Raw genomic sequence first — 22,757 nt, 5'->3', positions numbered from 1 at the left:
TTGAATCATGAATCAATAACCTTGCTCATTCACTTATATTATGGGTCCCATTTTTAAAATATTGGTACGAGCATCTCCAACCATTTAAAATATACTAAAATCTATTTTAGTGTAAATGTCATATCAAATATATTCCTTTTGTCCTCAAAGAATATGTACTTTGGGGTCGGCACAAGTTTTAATATAAAATTGGTGAAGTAAGGAGATGTAGAGAGAGAAAGTAAATAAATTATTATTAGATGAGAATGGATCCCACCTTATTAGAGAGAAAAATTTTCCCAAAATTAGAAAATGCATATTTTTATGGGAATGACTAAAAAGAAAAGAATGCATATTGTTGAGGGACAGAGGGAGTATGATTTTACTAACACTATTCAAACTAAACCCAAACCTAAAAGAATATTCTCAAATTTAAAATTTTATTTTATTTTAACATAAACCTAAAAATGTAGTAATATAGGAGTATTTTTTACTTAAAAACTAAAAATAAAATTAGTTTTAAAGTACGACTAGACTTAATTACGTAACCCATTATAGATTTTAGTTTCTCCACTACCTAAATACTCCTCCACTATCTAAATAACCGCTTCCCACTTTTCCCATTAGCATGTAATTACCACCCCACTAATCTGCCTCACTCAATCACAAACAAACCCTATTAAATGAAGAGTTTCCTACTCTCAATCATATCATACTTACATAACATCGGCGACCATATACACACAATACACTTGCCTTTCTCATAAAAAAAATGGTACGCAAAGGTCCTTTCAAAGCGAGTTTGATGGAAACAAAGTCTCGTACCTCCACAGCCGAATTTCATCAGAGCCTGTCTCTGGTGAGCGTCTCTCGAGATGTTGTCGGATCATCATCACCCACTGCCGCCCCTCTGGTGTCGTCCTACAACGACAAGATCCGGCCACTCCTCGACGCCGTGGACCGCCTCCGCAACCTGAAAATCATGCAGGAGGGCATCCAGCTCCCCACCATCGTCGTCGTCGGCGACCAGTCCTCCGGCAAGTCCAGCGTCCTCGAGTCCCTCGCCGGCATCCGCCTCCCCCGAGGCGACGGCATCTGCACCCGCGTCCCCCTAATCATGAGCTTGAAAAATCACACAAGCCCCGAGCCTCAGCTCTTCCTAGAATTCAACGGCAAAACCGTTGAAACAGATGAAGAAAATATCGTCAATGAGATAAACTTTGCAACTGAAGAGATTGCCGGAAAAGGGAAGGGCATCTCCAACACCCCATTGACGCTCGTAGTCAAGAAGAAAGGCGTCCCCGATCTCACCATGATCGATCTCCCCGGGATAACTAGGGTCCCGGTGAAAGGCCAGCCGGAGGATATCTCTGAACAGATCTCCAACATCATCATGAATTACATAACGCCGGATGAGAGTATCATTTTAAATGTGCTATCAGCCGGCGTCGATTTCCCGACGTGCGAATCGATCAAGATGTCGCAGAGCGTGGACAAGACGGGGCAGAGGACCCTCGCCGTCGTGACAAAAGCTGATAAAAATCCGGAGGGGCTGCTGGAGAAGATCGTGGCAGACGACGTCAACATCGGCCTTGGATACGTCTGCGTCATCAACCGCGTCGGCGACGAGTCCTACGAAGAAGCCCGGGATAAAGAGGAGAGGATGTTTCAAACAAATCCCATGCTTGCCAGAATTGACAAGTCAATTGTTGGAATTCCGGCTTTGGCTGCACGGCTGACATCGATTCAGGCCAACATTATCGTCAAATGCTTGCCTGACATAGTGCGCAAAATCAACGAGAAGCTCTCTGGCAATGTGGAGGAACTGAACAAAATGCCTAAGCACATGAGCTCAGTAGGTGAGGCGATGACGGCGTTCATGAACACTCTAGGTTGTGCGAGGGAATCCCTGAGGAAGGTTCTGTTGCGGGGAGAGTTTGATGAGTATCCTGCTGATGATGATATGCACGCTACCGCTCGATTAGCGGAGATGATGAATAAGTTCTCGGAGGAGCTCCGGTCTGCGAAAACCGACGACGGGAGTGAGAATTTTCTGGTTGATGAAATGAAAGTGTTGGAGGAAAGCCGGTCAGTGGGGTTGCCGAATTTCATCCCTAAATCGGCTTTCCGAAGTTTGTTGGCGAAGAAGGTGAAGGGGGTGTCGGGTACGCCGTTTGATTGTGCGGAGAGTATGTGGAGTTATATACAGAATGTAGTTGTCGTAGTTCTGGTGCAGCACTATGACAACTACAAGCAGCTGATATGCTGCACGAGGCGGGCCGTGCAGAATCTGATATGGAGGAAGAAGCAGTATTCGGAGGAGTACATATGCGATCTGGTGGAGATGGAGAAGCTATCGGATTACACATGCAATGATGAGTACACGGCCTTGTGGAACAAGCTGATGGAGGAGCAGGCCAGGTTTATGGAGAGGATTCGCGACAAGTGTAAGGAGGCGAAGGTGAGCAGGTTCGGGGATGTTAATGTTGAGCATCTCTGGAATGAGAATGAGGAGGTGGTTCAGGCAGCGTATGATCTGAAGATGAGGATGGTGTCGTACTGGGAGGTGGTGACGCGGAGAATGGTTGATAATGTGGTGTTGCACTTGCTGTTTAGTATACAGAAGCTTGTGAATAAGGAGATGGAGAAGGAGATAATCGATGAGGTGATGGGGCCGCAAGGGAATGGGCTCAAAAGGATGTTGGAGGAGGCGCCGTCACTGTCGGAGAAGAGGAGCAAGTTGCATAGCAGCATTGCCTTGCTCAAGCAGAGTAAGGATATTGTGGCAACCATGATGGATAACATTTCTGCCCAACTTCACTAGCTCTGCTTATTTAGCCTCGTTTCAGCTCTAGGTATGGCTTTATATATGGAGTATGTTTTTTCAGATGTTTGAATCATTTACATTATTAAATACATGGTTTTAGCTAAATTAAAATAGTACACAAATACTCCGTCAAATTGAAAACAATCAGCACAATATATATATATATATATATATATATATAATAGTGGAGCGTTATTCTCCTTTTCACATCTTAGATCCTTTTTCCTTCTTAATATTACGCGTTAGATCTAAGGCATCAACGGATCAGATTGATTCTATAAAATTGGTTCCGTGTTGCATTATAGAAGGTGGTTGTATGCATTACAGGGTTATTATTGACATTTGACGGAAAAGTAATTGCCACATTTTGGTATCTGCGAATAATGCACCACATGGTCACGAGTAATGCATATAATTGACTATATAATGCACAATATGTGAACTGCAATGCATACGAATAAGACGTACCATGTTATGATGTTTGGACACACGTTTCTTGTTTCCCCTAAGGGTTTAATAAGCTTAGGGGCTAGGGTATAGTACGTAGACACGTATGTAATCTTCACATGGTAACGAGTAATGGATATAATTGACTTTATAATGCACAATTTGTGAACTGCAATGCATACGAACAAGATGTGCTGTGTTATGATGTTTGACACACGTTTCTTGTTTCCCCTAAGGGTTTAATAAGCTTAGGGGCTAGGGTATAGTACGTACGCATTAATAACAAATTTTAAAACGATACGAATAATTCACCAAATTGTCACGAGTAATGGATGTTATTAACTATATAATGCACAATATGTGAACTGCAATGCATACGAATAAGATGTACCATGTTATGATGTTTGACACACGTTTCTTGTTTCCCCTAAGGGTTTAATAAGCTTAGGGGCTAGGGTATAGTACGTAGACATTACTAACAAATTGTTGTTATTGGAATATACGTATGTGCATTATTTGGTTTAGGTAGTGCATTATGTAGCGGTTAATTGTCATTATCTCAGTATATTATGCATTATTAGAGGTATTGTGTATATGGGTAATCAACGGATTGAAGATTACATACGTGCATTTAGTAATGTCTACGTACTATACCCTAGCCCCTAAGCTTATTAAACCCTTAGGGGAAACAAGAAACGTGTGTCAAACATCATAACATGGTACATCTTATTCGTATGCATTGCAGTTCACATATTGTGCATTATATAGTTAATAACATCCATTACTCGTGACAATTTGGTGAATTATTCGTATCGTTTTATAATTTGTTAATAATGCGTACGTACTATACCCTAGCCCCTAAGCTTATTAAAGCCTTAGGGGAAACAAGAAACGTGTGTCAAACATCATAACACAGCACATCTTGTTCGTATGCATTGCAGTTCACAAATTGTGCATTATATAGTCAATTATATCCATTACTCGTTACCATGTGAAGATTACATACATGTCTACGTACTATACCCTAGCCCCTAAGCTTATTAAACCCTTAGGAAAAATAAAAAACGTGTGTCAAACATCATAACACAACACATCTTGTTCGTATGCATTGCAGTTCACATATTGTGCATTATATGTGCAATTATATGCATTACTCGTGACCATGTGGTGCATTATTCGTAGCGGTTTCCAGCCATTATTAGATTACTATTGTACCCTCATAATGCACAAAATAGGACAAATAATGCAACACGGGATTAATTACCCAATGTTGATCTTGACCGTCCATTTCTCTAATCTAATGGCTGATATTAAGAAGGAAAAAGGAGGAAATATAGGAAAAGGAAATGAATACATCCCTATATATATATATATAGTAGTGATCAATGTATAACTAATCTTAAGTGTATAACTAGAGAACAAATCTCAGCCACACATCTTAATGGAACAAATATTATTTATTTTAATTATAGAAAATATGCTGAGGGTAATTTTGGAAATTGCCTTCTTAATTTAAATCTGGATCAAAACATGCAAATCTGCGATCAAATTACTCCATAATCTGCGATCTTTTCTTTCCTTCCAAACCTGCGATCCGATTTTTTCCAAATTTCGTTCCAAATCTTATTACTTCATTCAAATCGCGATTGAATTCAATTCGACGCGATTCAATTCGTTATTCAATCCATTCATCGCGATTCAAATCAATCATCATGATTCAAATCAATGGATTCAATTATGAGGTCGGACGAAGATTATTTCGATTCCGATTCATCATCTTCGGGCGAGGAAGCTGAGACTTCTAAAGGTAATCATTATTCGTTCAATTCTATAACAATTACTTCACTCTTGTTCAATTCTATAACAATTCCTACTATTTATTAATATACAATATTTTCGTGTATTGTGATTATGAAAACCGTAGTTTTTGTGATTAGATTTATAGTTGTTTCACTGATGTTAAGTGATTATGAAAATCGTATGATCTTTGTATTATGTTTACATGGTTAGATTTACAGTTGTTTTGCAAATAAGAGTGAAGTGAAATCAGAATAAGAGTGATGTGTTTTGTGAACAAGAGTGATGTGTTTTATGAACAAGAGTGATGTGTTTTGTGAACATGAGTGATGTGTTTTGTGAACAAGAGTGATGCCCTCAGAATAAGAGTGATGTGTTTACATCACTCTTATTCTGATTTTACTTCACTCTTGTTCACAAAACACTTCACTCTTGTTCAGAAAACACTTCACTCTTGTTCACAAAACACATCACTCTTATTCTGATTTTACTTCACTCTTGTTCACAAAACACATCACTCTTATTCTGATTTTACTTCACTCTTGTTCAGAAAACACTTCACTCTTGTTCACAAAACACATCACTCTTATTCTGATTTTACTTCACTCTTGTTCACAAAATACTTCACTCTTGTTCAGAAAACACTTCACTCTTGTTCACAAAACACATCACTCTTATTCTGATTTTACTTCACTCTTATTTGCAAAACACATCACTCTTATTCTGATTTTACTTCACTCTTGTTCACAAAACACTTCACTCTTGTTCACAAAACACATCACTCTTATTCTGAACAAGAGTGATGTGTTTTGTAAACAAGAGTGAAGTAAAATCAGAATAAGAGTGATGTGTATTGTGAACAAGAGTGAAGTCTTTTTCTGAAAAAGAGTGCAGTAATCTCATTATTAGAGTGCTGTGTTTTTTACAGTGGTTTGCGTACCAAAATGCCCAGATGAATTGAAACCAAAAATTGGACAAATTTTCATGACCCTTGATCGTGCATTGGACTTCTACAACAATTATGCTCGATATGTTGGATTTGACACCTGTAAAAAGGGATCGAAAAAGGAAAAAGATGTCACTACTTGGATTTACGTGGTGTGTAGCCGAGAAGGTACAAAGTAAAGAAACAGTGAACAATCTGAGGTGAAACGAAAGCGTTCTTCTATTAAGTGCTATTGTAATGCTAAAGTGTCTTGGAAGTATATTATGGGTCTTGGTTATGTTATACAAAGTTTCGTTGAAGAACATAATCACGAGATGGTTGAGGAACACCATAAGCGTTTTATGAATTTGAACAGTAATTTGGATTTAGTCCATCAGAAATTCATCCTCGATTGTGCTAATGCAAATATTGGTCCAACTTTAAGTTTTAGCTTACTTAAAGAAGTGCTTGGTGGATTAGATTATGTAGGGTGTACTGTTTTAGAAGTGCGCAACTATAGACATGACCTTAGAGCATATGTGGAAGGAGCTGATGCACAAATGTTATTGAATGAGTTGCGAAGGAAGAAGGAGTTGTGTAGTGCATTTACATATGAGTATGAGGTCAACTCAAAGGATAGGATGACACGATTGTTTTGGTGTGATCCTACTGCCAGAAGAAACTACCATTTGTATGGAGATATTGTTTCGTTTGATACGACATACTCAACAAACAGGTATGTGCACAGTAATTACTCTTTTGTTAAATTGTTTTCTGAAATCATAACATGAGTGATGTGTTTCTGAAAAAGAGTGAAGTGTTTTGTGAACAAGAGTGAAGTGTTTTCTTAACAAGAGTAATGTGTTTTGTGAAAAAGAGTGATGTATATTTCTGCATGCTTATATTGATGTGTTTTCTGAAATCATAACAAGAGTGAAGTGTTTTGTGAAAAAGAGTTAAGTATTGTCTGAACAAGAGTGACGTGTTTTGTGAAAAAGAGTGATGTATTTTTCTGCATGCTTATATTGATGTGTTTTCTGAAATCATAACAAGAGTGAAATTGTATTGTGAAAAAGAGTGAAGTATTGTCTGAACAAAAGTGACGTATTTTGTGAAAAAGAGTGATGTGTTTTCTGCATGCTTATAGTGAATTGTTTTTCATTTCAGATACTGTATGATATTTGCTCCTTTTACGGGCAAGGATAATCATGGTCGCCCTGTAACATTTGCTGCTGGCCTTTTGTCCAAGGAAAATGCCAACTCCTTTTCATGGTTATTTAACCAATTTGTAAAGTGTATGGGTGTGGCTCCCAAACTCATTGTAACCGACCAAGACTTAGGAATGAAAGTTGCTGTTGAGGAGGTCCTTGTCAATACAAGACACCGGTGGTGTATGTGGCACGTTATGAATAAAGTTGCCCAAAGAACATGCTTGGTAGTGAACAATTAAAGAAGGAATTGAATGCATGTGTATGGTCAGAGTTGATAGAACCTGATGCATTTGAGGAAACTTGGCATGCTATAATGGAAAGATATGGGCTGACCAATAATGTCTGGTTTTCATCAATGTTTGCATCCAGAAAATTTTGGGTTCCAGCCTTTTTCCGTGATTTTCCGATGAGTTCGTTGATAAAGACAACTTCTATATCTGAATCACAGAATAACTTCTTCAAAAGGTACTCAAAGTCTCGGGCTAACCTTATGCAATTTTATATGAACTATAATCATGCTCTGGAGACTCAAAGAAGTAATAGTGCAAAGCTTGAATACTATGATTCAACAAAAGTACCTATTTTGCAAACAGGATTGGAAATCGAGAAACATGCATCGACGATATATAGTGGTAGTGCTTATACTGAAATTCAAGAAGAGATAGTATATGCATGTTTCTCTTTGTCTTGTGCAACTCTAGGAGTGTCTACCAATACAGATATTGAAGTATATGACATAAAGGACAAGGATTCAAACTCATGGACAGTAACTTACTCCATTGGTGATGACACCTATTTGTGTGGATGCAAAAAATTTGAAAGACTTGGTCTATTGTGCAGCCATATATTTTGTGTGTTGAAACATAATTTTGTTAAGTTGATACCCGAGAAGTTGCATGGAGGAAGATGGTTGAAGTCACAGTTTGTGAAGCCTATTCCATGGAGGTTTTTGTGATGATCAAGAAATACACCTTGCTGTGGACAAGAAGAAGATTGCATTTAAAAACTTGTATGGATTATTCATTGAAACAGCACAAAGCATTGAAGGGAACATTGATCAAATCAATGCATTCGCTGCAATTATTGAAGAAGGTAGGAAGCAGCTTCTTGGCGAAGATGTTGTTCTGTCTTCCACACAGAAGAGAGCAATGATTGAGAACTTCTATGGCTCACATGTCCCGAACAATATTGAAGTTCATCCTCCTGAGGTTGTTAGTACAAAGGGAAGTGGAAGCAGGAAGAAATCGAAGAGGGAGTCAGCAATAAAGTTAGCAATGAAACCAGGACGAAAGTGTGGAAACTGTCATGAGATTGGACACCATGATTCTAGGAACTGCAAAAAGGTTAATGAGAAGTCAAATCAGTGGCAATGAGGATTTGTATAGAAATAGTTCACATTTTAGTATTTTTAGAGTACTAATGATTCATTTTATTACACTTTTGAGTGAATTTTATCTCAATGCGAATTTTTAGAGTACTAATGCTCAAGTGCCAGTAAGTTCATCACTCTTGTTCACAGAACGCATCACTGTTATTCTGATTTTACTTCACTCTTGTTCACAAAACACATCACTCTTACTTTGATTTTACTTCACTCTTGTTCACAAAACACATCACTCTTACTCTGAATTTACTTCACTCTTGTTCACAAAACACATCACTCTTACTTTGATTTTACTTCACTCTTGTTCATTGAACACCTCACTCTTACTCTGATTTTACTTCACTCTTGTTCACAAACGCATCACTCTTACTGTCATTTTACTTTAGTCTTGTTCACAAACGCATCACTCTTACTGTCATTTTACTTCACTCTTGTTCACAGAACGCATCACTGTTATTCTGATTTTACTTCACTCTTGTTCACAAAACACATCACTCTTACTCTGATTTTACTTCACTCTTGTTCACAAAACACATCACTCTTACTTTGATTTTACTTCACTCTTGTTCATTGAACACCTCACTCTTACTCTGATTTTACTTCACTCTTGTTCACAAACGCATCACTCTTACTGTCATTTTACTTTAGTCTTGTTCACAAACGCATCACTCTTACTGTCATTTTACTTCACTCTTGTTCACAAAACACATCACTCCTACTCTGATTTTACTTCACTTGTGTTCACAAAACACATCACTCTTATTCTGATTTTGTTTCACTCTTGTTCACAAAACACATCACTCTTATTCTGATTTTACTTCACTCTTCTTCACGAAACACTTCACTCTTATTCTGATTTTACTTCACTCTTCTTCACGAAACACATCATTTAGTGGTTTACAAAACACAACAGTGAATTAAATAGTAAACAAGATATTAATGTAAAATAAGTACTTGTTAATTCACTGATGAAGTTTTCTACAATAGTTCATGAACGCTTGAAGTTTACAATCATTTTTTCCACATCTATGTTATTGGTTTTCCCATATTTTTCATAATGCTTTGATGTTACTGACAACATATTCAGTGACTGATGGTTTTTTTCCGACAATAATAATGCGCTGCAATACTTTGCTCTCAGTCTTTGGAGTATTCCTTTGCTTCTTGTAGTTAATCCACACTTTCAATCTTGTTCGCGCTCACCATGATAACATTCCAAATGTCGCATAAAAAAAACTCCGCAATCTTCTACATTTGATGTTGTTCTCCAAGGCATTTTGAGGTATGCCACCATATTTTACTGTTATGTCCACATCGTCAGCATTCTTTGAATTGTCAATCAGCACTATACTGTAAGTACTAAATCTGAAGCATATGGTATAGTAATGTTCCGCAGCACAAATTGGAAAGAACACCTACATAGATAATAATAATAATTTCAGAATAAAAACAACTAGAGAATATAATAAAGAATCAATTGTGTTCAGTATTTACCAAATCTACGTCGGCCCATTTGAAATACGGAATTTGTTCAACCTCAGATTGTAAATTGTCACAGAATCTATCAATTATGGTCATGAGGTCGACCCCATCAGGCCGGTGAACAACTGTATACAGCTGAAAAATCAGACAAGTTAAATCTGGATTGAAATAATTCACTTTGTTTTACTTCACCCTTGTTCACAAAACACATCACTCTTACTCTGAATTTACTTCACTCTTGTTCACAAAACACATCACTCTTACTTTGATTTTACTTCACTCTTGTTCACAAAACACATCACTCTTACTCTGAATTTACTTCACTCTTGTTCACAAAACACATCACTCTTACTTTGATTTTACTTCACTCTTGTTCACAAAACACTTCACTCGTAAATCTAACCATGTAAACATAATACAAAGGCCATACGGTTTTCATAATCACTTAAAATCAGTGAAACAACTATAAATCTTACCACAGAAACTGCGGTTTTCATAATCAAAATACTGTTCAAAATTTATTCTATTCTTACCGTTGGGTATGTTGTGAAAAAGAGGCGCCTCGATGAAGATAAGGACCTGTATTCTTCCATGTTATTTAAATAAGAAGCCCATGCACTTATCACACCCACTTCTATTAGCGTATGTGGCAACAGTGAACAAAATTTTCTTTTTGTTACCATTATAACATCATCATCATACACTATAGTGTCCCTGTTCAAACATGTGTGTGTGTTAGCACATCTTTTGTATGTTTTTTTTCTAAATCAGAACTATAATATAAATCTTACTCATTTAATTCATTTGTTGTCATAATCCACAAAAAGACTTGTGACTCTTTCAAGGTAAACTTGGTTTTAGCCTTAACCACTCTTTCATGGAATGGAGATTTCAATGCAGCTGATATTATCTTCTCAGCTTTTGAACGTATCTCCATTTGTTCAATCCTAGCAGTTACCTGTCAGGGCAAGAATGATATGAAAACATCACTATATAAGACATATAGTTCACTTGATGTTTGCTAAAAGTGTTGGTGAATGGATGAGATATATCATTGTTTAACACTTACAATGTCTGGATTGTAAACTACTATTTCGGTTGAAGGATTTTTGCCAGATACATTTAACTCTGATTGAACACAATCATCATCAGCATATATCTCCATGCATGCTTCTATTGCAGATGCAATTTGGGCATCCACAATGTCGTCCAATTTTCATAATAAGAAATGAAAACACATCACTATCAACACGATTTTTACTTCACACTTGTTTACAAAACACATCACTCTTATTGAGATTTCACTTCACTCTTGTTCACAAAACACTTCACTCTTGTTCACAAAACACATCACTTTTGTTCAGAAATCACTTCACTCTTGTTCATAACACACATCATTCTTACTTCGATTTTACTTCACTCTTGTTCACAAAACAAATCAATATTATTCTTATTTCACTTCACTCTTGTTAACAAATCACATCACTCTTATTCAGAAAACACTTCACTCTTGTTCACAAAACACATCACTCTTTTCAGAAAACACTTCACTCTTGTTCACAAAACACATCACTCTTATTCTGAATTCACTTCACTCTTGTTAACAAACACATCACTATACACATGCAACACAGAAACCTCACTTAACAATGGAACACATCACTCGAAGCACTTTTTTATACCTTCATCTGTGTGTTTTGTGATGTTGCTTTAGCTACATCTTCATAAAATTCATTTGTCTCCTGCAAATAGTGAAATGCGATATAGCATAAGAATAAAAAGTCAAAAAAGTAAATAAATATTATGCATTAGTACAGAACATAATACAAATTGTTTTTAGTTCACTCTGAATCAAATGTCAAGTGTTAAAGTACAACAGACCACAATCAAATTGTTTAAAATATCCATGGTTTCTGTTCCAAATCTTGAACTTACTGGTTTCTTTCCCAAGTTAATATCAGGCAAAATTGTTGTGCCTTCATTCACTAATTTGCATTTTTCATCATGGATTTCCATCAGTTTTTCCATAAGCTGAATCCATTCTGGATCATCTTCTTGATCCTCTTCCATAGCTTGTGTCATGTTTTCAATTGGCTTAGACACAGCTTGGTCCCCTTGATCAACCTCCACACCAACCATCTTTAGTGCATTTATAGCTGCAACTTTGAAGCAATTGATGTCATTGGTATTTGCTGGAGCAACCTTTATATACCTCATCATTTTACTAATTGCATCTACAGCCTCCCTAATTGAACTTTTAATTTCATCAGACGAAGGAACTTGATCAGTTGAAGGGGGGGCTTCATCAGTTGAAGGGGGGGCTTCAACAGGTAAAGTTGCTTCATCAGTTGAAGGGACATAGGTCGTGACAGTTATTGAATCCTTGTTGGCATATAAAGATTCAATGGAGACAGGATCAATGATACTTTCTATGCTTCCTCTTCCAATGGTGCCTCCATTATCAAATTCCATCTGTCCTCTCTCCTTAAGAATGAATTCTGTCCAGTTACGGACAGTTGGGAATCTTCTAACAACCAGTCTTGTTCTGTAGACAACCCTATCTACATAGCATGCCTGCAAAAACAGATCAATAATAAAATGCATTACAAGGACTTCACTCTTATTCTGATTTTACTTCACTCTTGTTTACAAAACACTTCACTCTTATTCTCATTTTACTTCACTCTTGTTCACAAAACACTTCACTCTTATTCTCATTTTACTTCACTCTTGTTCACAAAACACTTCACTCTTATTCACATTTTACTTCACTCGCAAAACACATCATTCTTATTCTGATTTTACTTCACTCTTGTTTACAAAACACTTCACTCTTATTCTCATTTTACTTAACTCTTGTTCACAAAACACTTCACTCTTATTCTCATTTTACTTCACTCTTGTTCACAAAACACATCACTCTTGTTCACAAAACACTTCATTCTTGTTCTGATTTTACTTCACTATTGTTCACAAAACACTTCACTCTTATTCACATTTTACTTCACTCGCAAAACACATCACTCTTATTCTGATTTCACTCATGTATAAAAAACACATCACTCTAACCATGCATTTACTACTTAACCGTGAAAAACATCACTCTAAATATGATTTTACTTCACTCTAAGCATGTTTTTACTTCACTATAAAGGAATTATTAAAATAGAAAACTCACCAAGAGGAAAGTGATTGGTCCAGTGAATGGGGTGGATTTGTTCTTGAGTTTCCAGCTATCATATGCTGTGATTAGCGTATCCAACACGTAGCTGCACCAATTGTACTGCCTCACATTTGAAATGTTGCCAATATCGTCCAAGATACGGCCAAGACATTTTTCGTTGGCAGTTGGTGAGATCAGAACATTGTCCAACAGAATAAGAAATATTTTCTTAAACCACTCTCCACCTTCTAGATCACTATCAAGCTGCTCTTGCAAATCAGCTGGGGTTATTGCTTTGTTCTTCTTAGCATTGACAATGGTCTTCATCACATCATTCATTTCATGCTTCTTTTCTCTTTTAATCATCAACCCTCCTCTTGGCAGTCCCAACGTAGCATACACATCCTCCTCAGTGATGTGTAATGGTTGATCATCAACAAGTTTTATTCTAGAGCAGTTGTCATGATTAAAATTTTCAAGTAGTGAAAATGCCGTGTCAGCAGGAATACATCGTATCTTCAAATGCACAAGCTGTCCGAAACCCATCTCTTCTAGAGCAGCTTTTTGTTTGGAGTTCATTTTCTCAATGGCATCAACCAGAACTTTCACCCTTATCTTAATGACCAATTTAGGTCTTCTGATTTTACAAGTAATAGATTTGTCACTCTTTGCTTTAGCCTGTTTCTTTCTGGCAGGCATTTCTGGTTTGTCGATGCATTGTGACCTCCCACGCTTTGAGGCTGAATACATACAAGATTTTTGATCAAATTCATGAATACACACTTAATATAGCTCAAAATTATACATTAATAACTATGCCCAATACATAAATAATTACATAACTCACTCTCTGGTTTCTGCATATCATTTTTCTTTTTTGACCTTATTTCGGTAGAAGTTGTTGTTCGAAGAACATCCTGTTGATTTATTGTGCTTATTTCAGTTGTACGTGCAGCACTTTGTAGCAGTCTATCTTCACGCATCTTAGACCTTTTTTCGGCTGCAGCAACCTCATGGATATGAGGAAAAAAATCAATATAGCAAAAAATCAGACACATCACACTTGTTCACAAAACACATCACTCTTATTCTGATTTCACTTCACTTTTGTTCATAAAACACTTCACTCTTGTTCACAAAACACTTAACTCTTTTTCCGAAAACGCATCATTCTTGTTTACAAAAGGCATCACTCTTGTTCAGAAAAGACTACACTCCTGTTCAGGAAAAACTTCATTATTGTTCAGAAAACACATCACTCTTGTTCACAAAAACACATCATTCTTGTTCACAAAAACACATCACTCTTGTTCAGAAAACACTTCACTCTTGTTCAGAAAACACTTCACTCTTGTTCACAAAAACACATCACTATTATTCTGATTTCAGTTCGCTCTTGTTCACAAAACACATCACTCTTGTTCAGAAAACACTTCACTCTTGTTCAGAAAACACTTCACTCTTTTTTGCAGAACAACTATAAATCTAACCATGTAAACGTAATACAAAGGCCATATGGTTTTCATAATCACTAAACATCAGTGAAACAACTATAAATCTTACTACAGAAACTACGGTTTTCATAATCACTTAACATCAGTGAAACAACTATAAATCTAAACACAGAAACTACGGTTTTCATATTCACAACAAACGAAGATATTGTATATTAAAATTAATAAATAGTAGGAATGACTCACGGTTCGAGCCTGAGTGAAGTGAAATGGAACTTCCGGTTGTTTTTTTCTTTGTTCGTTCGAAAGCTACAAAGAATACAAATCTAAATCAGATCTAAAATAAAACCTAGAAATGATTGTTAATCAGTAGGAAACTTACTTTTCGAAAAATCCTTTTGATTTGTATCCATTTGTTTGACAAAGTAGATGATGCTGACGAGTTGAATGCGGTTTAATCGGCGACGGCGACGGCGACGGCTTGAATGCGGTTGAGTCGGCGATTTTCGACGGATTGAACAGAGGAGAACGAGAGAGACGAATTGAATCGGCGCGAATATCTGAATGACTAACACAATTTTGGATTTAATTTGATGGTGTAATGACAATAATACCCCTGACTTGTTATTATGGAGTAAATTTTTGATTGAGGGAGCTAATATATCATCAAATTCGAAAATTACTATTAGCCATTGATTTTTTTGATCTTGTGGCTATTATTTGTTCTCTAGTTATTTGATTAAGGGGTGTTTGCCATAGATCATGACCCTATATATATATATTTATTTATATATATATATATATATATATATATATATATATATATATATATATATATATATATATATAGTTGTGATCAATGTCGAACCAATTTTAAAGACCGAACTAGAGACCAAATCTGGGCCATTAGATCTAGTTTTTTTGATGAGATGTGCAGCTGTGTAAATTTTTCTGTCTTCATTAGCAGCTCATTTTACTTCATTGTATAGGTTTATTACTTCATTCCATACGTAATACCTTGAAACTACAACATGTTTTTATTTTCTTCCAGTAGGTTTTGAAATGATTCAACATATGTTTCATTTGAATTCATTGACCTGAGTTTTTACTTTATTTACATTAAAAAATGCAACTTATTCAAGTGCATTTATTACTTCATTCAGAAACGTTATTACTTCATTGGATAAGGTTTTTATTTCATTCCAGTAGGACTTCAAATGCTTCTACACATACTTCATTCCAATAATTTATTACATAATTCCATGTGTTTATTACACCATATTAGCGTTGTGGCGGTGGTGATAGATATTGTAGAGAGAAAGAACGTCACGCGACGGCGAAACCGTATTTACGTACAGGAATGAAGTAATAATCCTACTGGAATGAAGTAAAAACCTACTGGAATGAAGTTAAATCTTCGTAACATGTTTGTATGACTTATTTACCTTCGGATGAATTAAAATAGGCTCGTGATGAAGGCGAAAATAATTGATAAATTTGTGCCTCGCATCCATAAAAAAACTAGATATAAAAATCCTAATTTAGTATGGTTCGGTGGTTCAGTCTTTAAGAATGGATTTGTGAATAATGAGACTCATATATATATATATATATATATATATATATATATATTCTGAATCCGAATATGTGCGGTTTTGAATGTATGTGAGAGCTCTAATTTTTTCAAGGAGAATGAATATTCGGCCAATGCATCACTTAATTTTCTTTTCTATGCTAAATACCTTATTAAAAAAAGTAGTAGCACAAATCATAGTACAAAATTGTGAGAATATTGTATTAACACTTTCTTTAACTAAAACTATATAATCGAAGAAAAATATAACTAAAATTTGCTATCATACAATATACTAGTACTTTTAGTGATAATTTCAAAAGATGTTATTTGGAGTTAATTTCATAAATAATTACTCCATCCGTCCCACAAGAATATGTACTCTTTCATTTTTATTCCGTCATACAAAAATATGAACTTTCCAATTTTGAAAAGTCTTTTCACTGAGTGGGACTCATTATCGACTAACAATACTTTAATTACTCTTTTTTCTACTCATTTCTTACTTTTCCAATTTTGCATTAAAACTAATGTCGAACCCAAAGTGCATATTCTTTGGAGACGGAGGGAGTATCATATTTGTAACAAATTAGTTATTAATCATGTTTCAAAACTACTACTCCTACTAAACTTATATTTTGTGTATCATTAAAGATTTTGACTTATTTTTATGCTTAATTTTATTCCATGTGGCACCTAATGTTGGACATGTATTAAGATTACTCGATAAATTAATTGACATAATATTTTTTTATGACAAGGAATTAGCTCAATTCGAAAAACTTCTATTCTATTGCAATACTAGAAAAAACTTATATGTATCTTGAATGAGGTAATTTGTGTGACAATCATAGGAAGTTTGGGAAATAGACATACTGTATAAAGAAAACGAGAGAATTACGGGAATGGATCCCATACTGTGCCAAAAAACACAGCACAACATGCTGTGCATAATACGCAATATTTTGTGAACAAAACGCAGCCATCTCTTTCTCTCTCTTCTTTCAATATTTTATTCTTTATTTTATACAGTCTCTTTCTTTCACTACTTTTAGTATTTTCATTCATTCTTTCTATGTTTATATATAAAATACTAAAAACTATTGTATACGGATTTTAAATGACACCAACTCTTCAAATCATCAGACGTATAAAATAATTAACGGTTGCATATTTTGAGCTACTTACTCTATTTCATGGTAACTGTAATTAATACTCTCAGATTTTACAACATTTTTCAGTATTATATACTCTCTCTGTCCCACAAAAATGTCACACTTATGGGACCAAACAAAATTTTAGGAGTTTTTGTTTTGTGCGTTAAAGGGAAAGAGAAAATATAATATTTATATTATTTTAAGAGGTAACTTTTTATAAAAATGGAAATGTAACATCTTTAGTGGGACAAACTAAAAAGGAAATTGAGACATATTTTGTAGGACGGAGAAAGTACTCCTTAGAATATGTAAAAACAAAGAATGCAAATATCGCAAAAAGAGAGAAAAAGATGGCTGCGTATTTTACACAAAATCTTGCGTATTTTAATTTTATAATAATTTTTAGCATTTTCTAATATAAAAACAAAGAATGAAAGAAATATGAAAGAATGAAAATATTGAAAGACGTGAGAGAAAGAGATGGCTGCGTTTTGTTCACAAAATCTTGCATATTATGCACAGCATCTTGCTCTATGTTTTATTGGCACAGAAGGGGATCTATCCCCGAGAATTACTAGGTACTCTAATAGATTAGCACAAAAGAGCAGTGGCATTATACCAAGTTACCCACTGACATACCAAACACTCCAAATATATCACACTGAAAACACACTAACATACCAAACTACTAACACATTCCTAAATAAAGCTCACACTGAGCATAATTAGGGGAAAATACTAGGATACCATAATACGATCACAATTCATTACATCCGAATTAAATAAACCTAGTCAAGATCGATAATGTCCTTGGCCTGCTTAAGTAATGTGATGCTGCTGTGCAGCTTCTTCCTCTTCTCCGAAACTGCTGGCAGCTCCTCCAGCATCTTCTCCAGCCCATTCCCCTGAGGCCCCATCACCTCGTTTATTATCTCCTTCTGCATCTCCTTGTTCAACAGCTTCTGAATGCTGCAGAGCAAGTGCAGCACCAAGTTATCCACCATCCTCCCTGTCACCACGTCCCAATACGCCGCCATCTTCATCTTCAGATCATACGCGGTCTGCACCATATCCGAGTTCACGCACCACAGATGACCTATTTTAACTTCTCCGTATCTGCTCAAGGTAAAGGCCGCCGGTGAAGTTCTAGCGCGAACCCTTGCCATGAAATTACCCTGCTCCGACATTAGCTTGTTCCAGTAAGTGCTGAATTCAGGATTGCACGTGTAGTCTGTGAGCTTCTCCATCTCCAGTAAGTCGCTTATCCACTCTACCGAGTTCTGCTTCTTCCTCGCTATCAGATTCTTTGCGGCTCGCCTCGCGCAGGGGATGATCTGCGGGTAGTAGTCGCAGTGCTGCAGCAGGACGGAGATCACCACTGTCTCTATGCAATTCCATATCTTCTCCGCACACTCAAACGGCGCCGTTGAAATCTCCTTCATCTTCTTCCCCAGCAGACTGCGGATCGCAGATTTGGGGATGAAATTGGGAAGCCCCCCCAATCGCCTGTTCTCCAAAGCCATAATTTCATCCCCCAAAAAATCCTCCTTAGATTCGGATTTCGCAGACCTAAGCTCTTCGGAAAATTTGTTGAGCATTTCCGCCAGTTTAGCAGTAGGATTCACACCAGCATAGAGATAATCATCAAACTCACCGTGCAACAAGTTCTTATTCAATGAATCCCTAGCAGAGCCAAGGATGTTCATGAACTCAGTCATGGCATCACTAATTGAGCTCAAATTCTTAGGCATTTTATTCAGCTCCTCCACATTCGCAGAGAGCTTCTCGTTGATTTTGCGCACGATCTCCGGCAGGCATTTGGCGATAATGCTGGCCTGAATCGCCGCCAGCTTCTCCGCCAGAGCAGGAATCCCAACAATGGACTTATCAATCCTCGAAAGCAGGGGATCCGACGCGAACAGCTTCGCCTCTCTAGCCCGAGCCTCTTCATATGTCTCGTCGCCGATGCGGTTGATGACGCAGACGTATCCGAGGCCGATGTTGACGTCGTCCGCCACGATCTTCTCCAGCAGCCCCTCCGGCGACTTATCAGCCTTTGTCACGACGGCGAGAGTCCTCTCCCCTGTTTTGTCGACGCTCTGCGACATCTTGATCGATTCGCAAGTCGGGAAATCGACGCCGGCTGAGAGCACATTCAGAATTATGCTCTCATCCGGCGTGATGTATTTCATGATTATGTCTCGGATCTGTTCTGAGATATCCTCCGGCTGGCCTTTGACCGGGACCCTAGTTATGCCGGGGAGATCGATCATGGTGAGATCGGGGACGCCATTCTTCTTGACGACGAGAGTCAAGGGGGTGTTGGAGACGCCCTTCCCTTTTCCGGCGACCTCTTGAGTGGTGTAGATGATCTCGTCCACAACATTTTCCTCATCTGTTTCAACGGTTGTGCCGTTGAATTCTAGGAAGAGCTGAGGCTCGGGGCTTGTGTGATTTTTCAAGCTCATGATTAGGGGGACGCGGGTGCAGATGCCGTCGCCGCGGGGGAGGCGGATGCCGGCGAGGGACTCGAGGACGCTGGACTTGCCGGAGGACTGGTCGCCGACGACGACGTTGGTGGGGAGCTGGATGCCTTCCTGCATGATCTTGAGGTGGCGGAGAGTGTCGACTGTGTCGAGGAGAGGACGGATCTTTTGGTTGTAGGGGGAAACGATGGGAGCGTCGTGGGGGATCATCAATGGAGGTGATTCATCTTCTTGTTTGTAAGCTTGATGGAAGTGGAATTTGGAAATCTTGAGGAGGTTCATCTTGGGCACGGACTCTACTGTAGAAGATGATATTTCGTCTATAGGATCAATAGCAATGCGGATTGCTGCTAGAGAGATAGAGAGATTGATAGATAGAGGAGTTTGATAGGGAGGCAGGTGGTGATTTTATAAAGCGACGAGAGTAAGAGCATCCACAACCGTGCTCTTGCCAGCGGCACGGTTGTGTGCCCGACCCCACTTTTTCTGCCTGCTCTCTGGCAAAAGCACAACACCCACAGCTGTGCTCTTCCGCAAGGACGAGCACAATTAATTTAAAATTCAATTACACAAAAACATTTCCATAATACTAAAATTCATTAAAAAACCACAATAAATATTACAAATTACAAATAAAATAAAAAAGACATAATTAAAATCCTAAAAATTAAAAATTACATAATTAAAATCATAAAAATTAAAAATTACATGATTAAAAAACTAAAAATTAAAAATTACATAATTAAACTCCTAAAAATTAAAAATTACATGATTATTGGCTAATATTACCCGAGGAAGACTACGCATCCGGCGGCACCAACCCCAATTATTTTTTGAGACCCAATATCATGTCCTCGTGCGTTTGAAGTTGCGTGGGGGTCATAGTTGACCTATCGGCCATATTGAGTTTGGCCAAAAGGGCCCACAACTAGTTGTTCGGGGGTGGAGGTGGAACATAGGGTGCGGGTTCGAGGGCGGGGGCAGATGGAGTCGCGGCGCGACGGCGTTCGGTCGCCGCCTTCTTCCTTCCTTGCGGTCGGCGTCGGGAACCGCTTGGTCCGGCGTCGGGGCTACCCAAGTTAGCTTAGGCGAGTTGGCTAGCCACTTCTTCGCCGGCGTCGGATAGGGATGCCGACCGTGACCGTTTGGAGGAGCCGCTAGAGGAGGATGTTACGCCTCCCAGATACTTCGGGTGCGTCCTCGTTTCCTGCCAAACATTTAGGTACTTGAACGACTTACCGTTCATGGATTGGTAGGTGCTCAGCGCCACAGTGATGATGTCGACCTCGCTCCGGCCGCTCCCGGCATTCCGCGACTCCTGGAGGAAATAGCCATTGAACTTGCCAATTTCATCGTTGGCTCGGCCGATGCAGTTGCGCACCATACTCTCGTTGCGCTCGATCGTTCCCGGCGGCCGGTTTGCATTGTACCGCCGAGAGACGCGCCACCAAAAGTGATCGCCGGATTGGTTCGTGCCAACCGCCGCATCTTTGGAGATTTCCAAGTATGCCTTGAACAATCTTTCCATCTCCGCCGGTGAGTACGGTGTGCGGACACCGGCGCGAGATGGAGGAGTCGGAGTTTGGGAAGGGACGGGAGGCCTAGGCTCCGGTGTCCACCCGTATCGCCCATCGGAGGCACCTTGCTCGTCAACCGGGTATGGCCGGTAGCCACTCGAAACGCCCGAATCTTGGGTGAGAGGAGGGGCCGAATAGTCCGTTTCCGGACTAGGAAACGGTTGTGAACCGAACCATTTGGGGTTCCAACCGTGGGAGCCCGTAGGGTTATCGTCTTGGCCGGACATAGTGATGTAGTAGGGTATGAGAGAATGAAGATGAAAATGGATATGAGAGATTGAAGATGAAAATGGATATGAGAGAATGAAGATGAGAATTGTGTAGTTTGATGTGAATTTTTGGGAGTGAAATTGGGGGTATTTATAGATGAAAGTGTGTATTTTTGGGGTACAAAAATGAAAAAAAAATTAAAAAGTGGCAAAAAACGGTTATAAACAGATATATTTTTTTTTGGGAAGTGAAATTTTTTTTATCGGTTTTTTTATTAAAAACCGATTTTTTAATTAAAAAAATAAAAAATTTAAACACAACGGCTATGCCGTTGACGAATCCCAGCGCGCCACGTCAGCTGCTCGCTGGCACGGCGCGAGCGCAGCGGCGTCGGGTAGCGTCCGTGCCAGCGGCGCGGACGGCCGTGGCGACGTACCACCGTTGTGGATGCTCTAAGGCCATCCGCATCCATGTCTATTAACCGTCTCAATACCGTCTCATCTCTTCATTATTCATGGGTCCCACTGTACTTTTCATCTCATCTCTTAACTAAGAGACAGCACCTGCATCCCTCCATCTCTTAATCATCTGATCCCTTCACTATTCATTCAATTTCATTTTTTATTTTTATTTCCAACAAATTTAATTAATAAAAACACACTTCATTAAATACAATAAAATTACAACTTAAAATTCTAAAAAAAATAAAAAACACATAATTAAAATCCTAAAAAAAAAATTAAAAAATACATAATTTAAAATCTTCCGCTCACTCTCTCTAAATTCAAAATCTCAAAACTCAAAGAAGCAGAAGAAGGAGTTCTCTAATGACGATCATGTGCGTCTATCGGTTGTCAAATTTGCCCAAATGTGCTCCATTAGATCCTCCTGGAGTTGGGTGTGGGCTGTAGAATCACGTGTCCTTACCCGAACACACAACCGCTCTTGCAAAGACGGATGCACTCCACTGCGAGGCGGACTACTTGCGGTAGAGCTTCCCGGGGTTTCAGGGTCGAACCAATTTCCCACCTTAGGTCCTTCGTCGGCGACAATCATGTTGTGTAAGTTATGCACGTACACATGGT

General features: G+C 38.1%; 3 protein-coding genes across 3 annotated transcripts; 2 read left to right on the top strand and 1 right to left on the bottom strand.

Annotated features, from left to right (window-relative positions):
* The first annotated feature begins 732 nt into the window (after window positions 1–732).
* LOC121781602 (dynamin-related protein 4C-like) lies at window positions 733–2,803 on the top strand. Its single transcript, XM_042179328.1, has one exon. The coding sequence runs from the start codon at window positions 752–754 to the stop codon at window positions 2,801–2,803; it is 2,052 nt and encodes a 683-aa protein (XP_042035262.1). The 5' UTR covers window positions 733–751.
* Window positions 2,804–6,259: 3,456 nt separating this feature from the next.
* LOC121781601 (protein FAR1-RELATED SEQUENCE 11-like) lies at window positions 6,260–8,559 on the top strand. The gene is made up of 4 exons (XM_042179326.1): window positions 6,260–6,711; window positions 7,143–7,338; window positions 7,635–7,968; window positions 8,219–8,559. The coding sequence occupies exons 1-4, from the start codon at window positions 6,260–6,262 to the stop codon at window positions 8,557–8,559; spliced, it is 1,323 nt and encodes a 440-aa protein (XP_042035260.1).
* Window positions 8,560–18,012: 9,453 nt separating this feature from the next.
* LOC121782524 (dynamin-related protein 4C-like) lies at window positions 18,013–20,248 on the bottom strand. Its single transcript, XM_042180397.1, has one exon. It carries the CDS (start codon window positions 20,165–20,167, stop codon window positions 18,188–18,190), a length of 1,980 nt encoding a protein of 659 aa, XP_042036331.1. The 5' UTR covers window positions 20,168–20,248; the 3' UTR covers window positions 18,013–18,187.
* Window positions 20,249–22,757: the final 2,509 nt, after the last annotated feature.

This window comes from Salvia splendens, chromosome 20 (assembly GCF_004379255.2).
Source record: "Salvia splendens isolate huo1 chromosome 20, SspV2, whole genome shotgun sequence".
Classification (NCBI taxonomy): domain Eukaryota; kingdom Viridiplantae; phylum Streptophyta; class Magnoliopsida; order Lamiales; family Lamiaceae; genus Salvia; species Salvia splendens.
The sequence above is the reverse complement of the archived record's forward strand: the minus strand, read 5'-3'. Positions and strand labels throughout refer to the sequence as shown.

Bases quoted from the DNA above. Each gene is read 5' to 3' on its own strand.
- LOC121781602 (XM_042179328.1), top strand. From the start codon at position 752: ATGGTACGCAAAGGTCCTTTCAAAGCGAGTTTGATGGAAACAAAGTCT.
- LOC121781601 (XM_042179326.1), top strand. From the start codon at position 6,260: ATGGGTCTTGGTTATGTTATACAAAGTTTCGTTGAAGAACATAATCAC. The intron at 6,712-7,142 runs GTATGTGCACAG...TTTTCATTTCAG, and splicing joins ACGACATACTCAACAAACAG to ATACTGTATGATATTTGCTC. The intron at 7,339-7,634 runs GTCCTTGTCAAT...TCTGAATCACAG, and splicing joins TGAAAGTTGCTGTTGAGGAG to AATAACTTCTTCAAAAGGTA.
- LOC121782524 (XM_042180397.1), bottom strand. From the start codon at position 20,167: ATGAACCTCCTCAAGATTTCCAAATTCCACTTCCATCAAGCTTACAAA.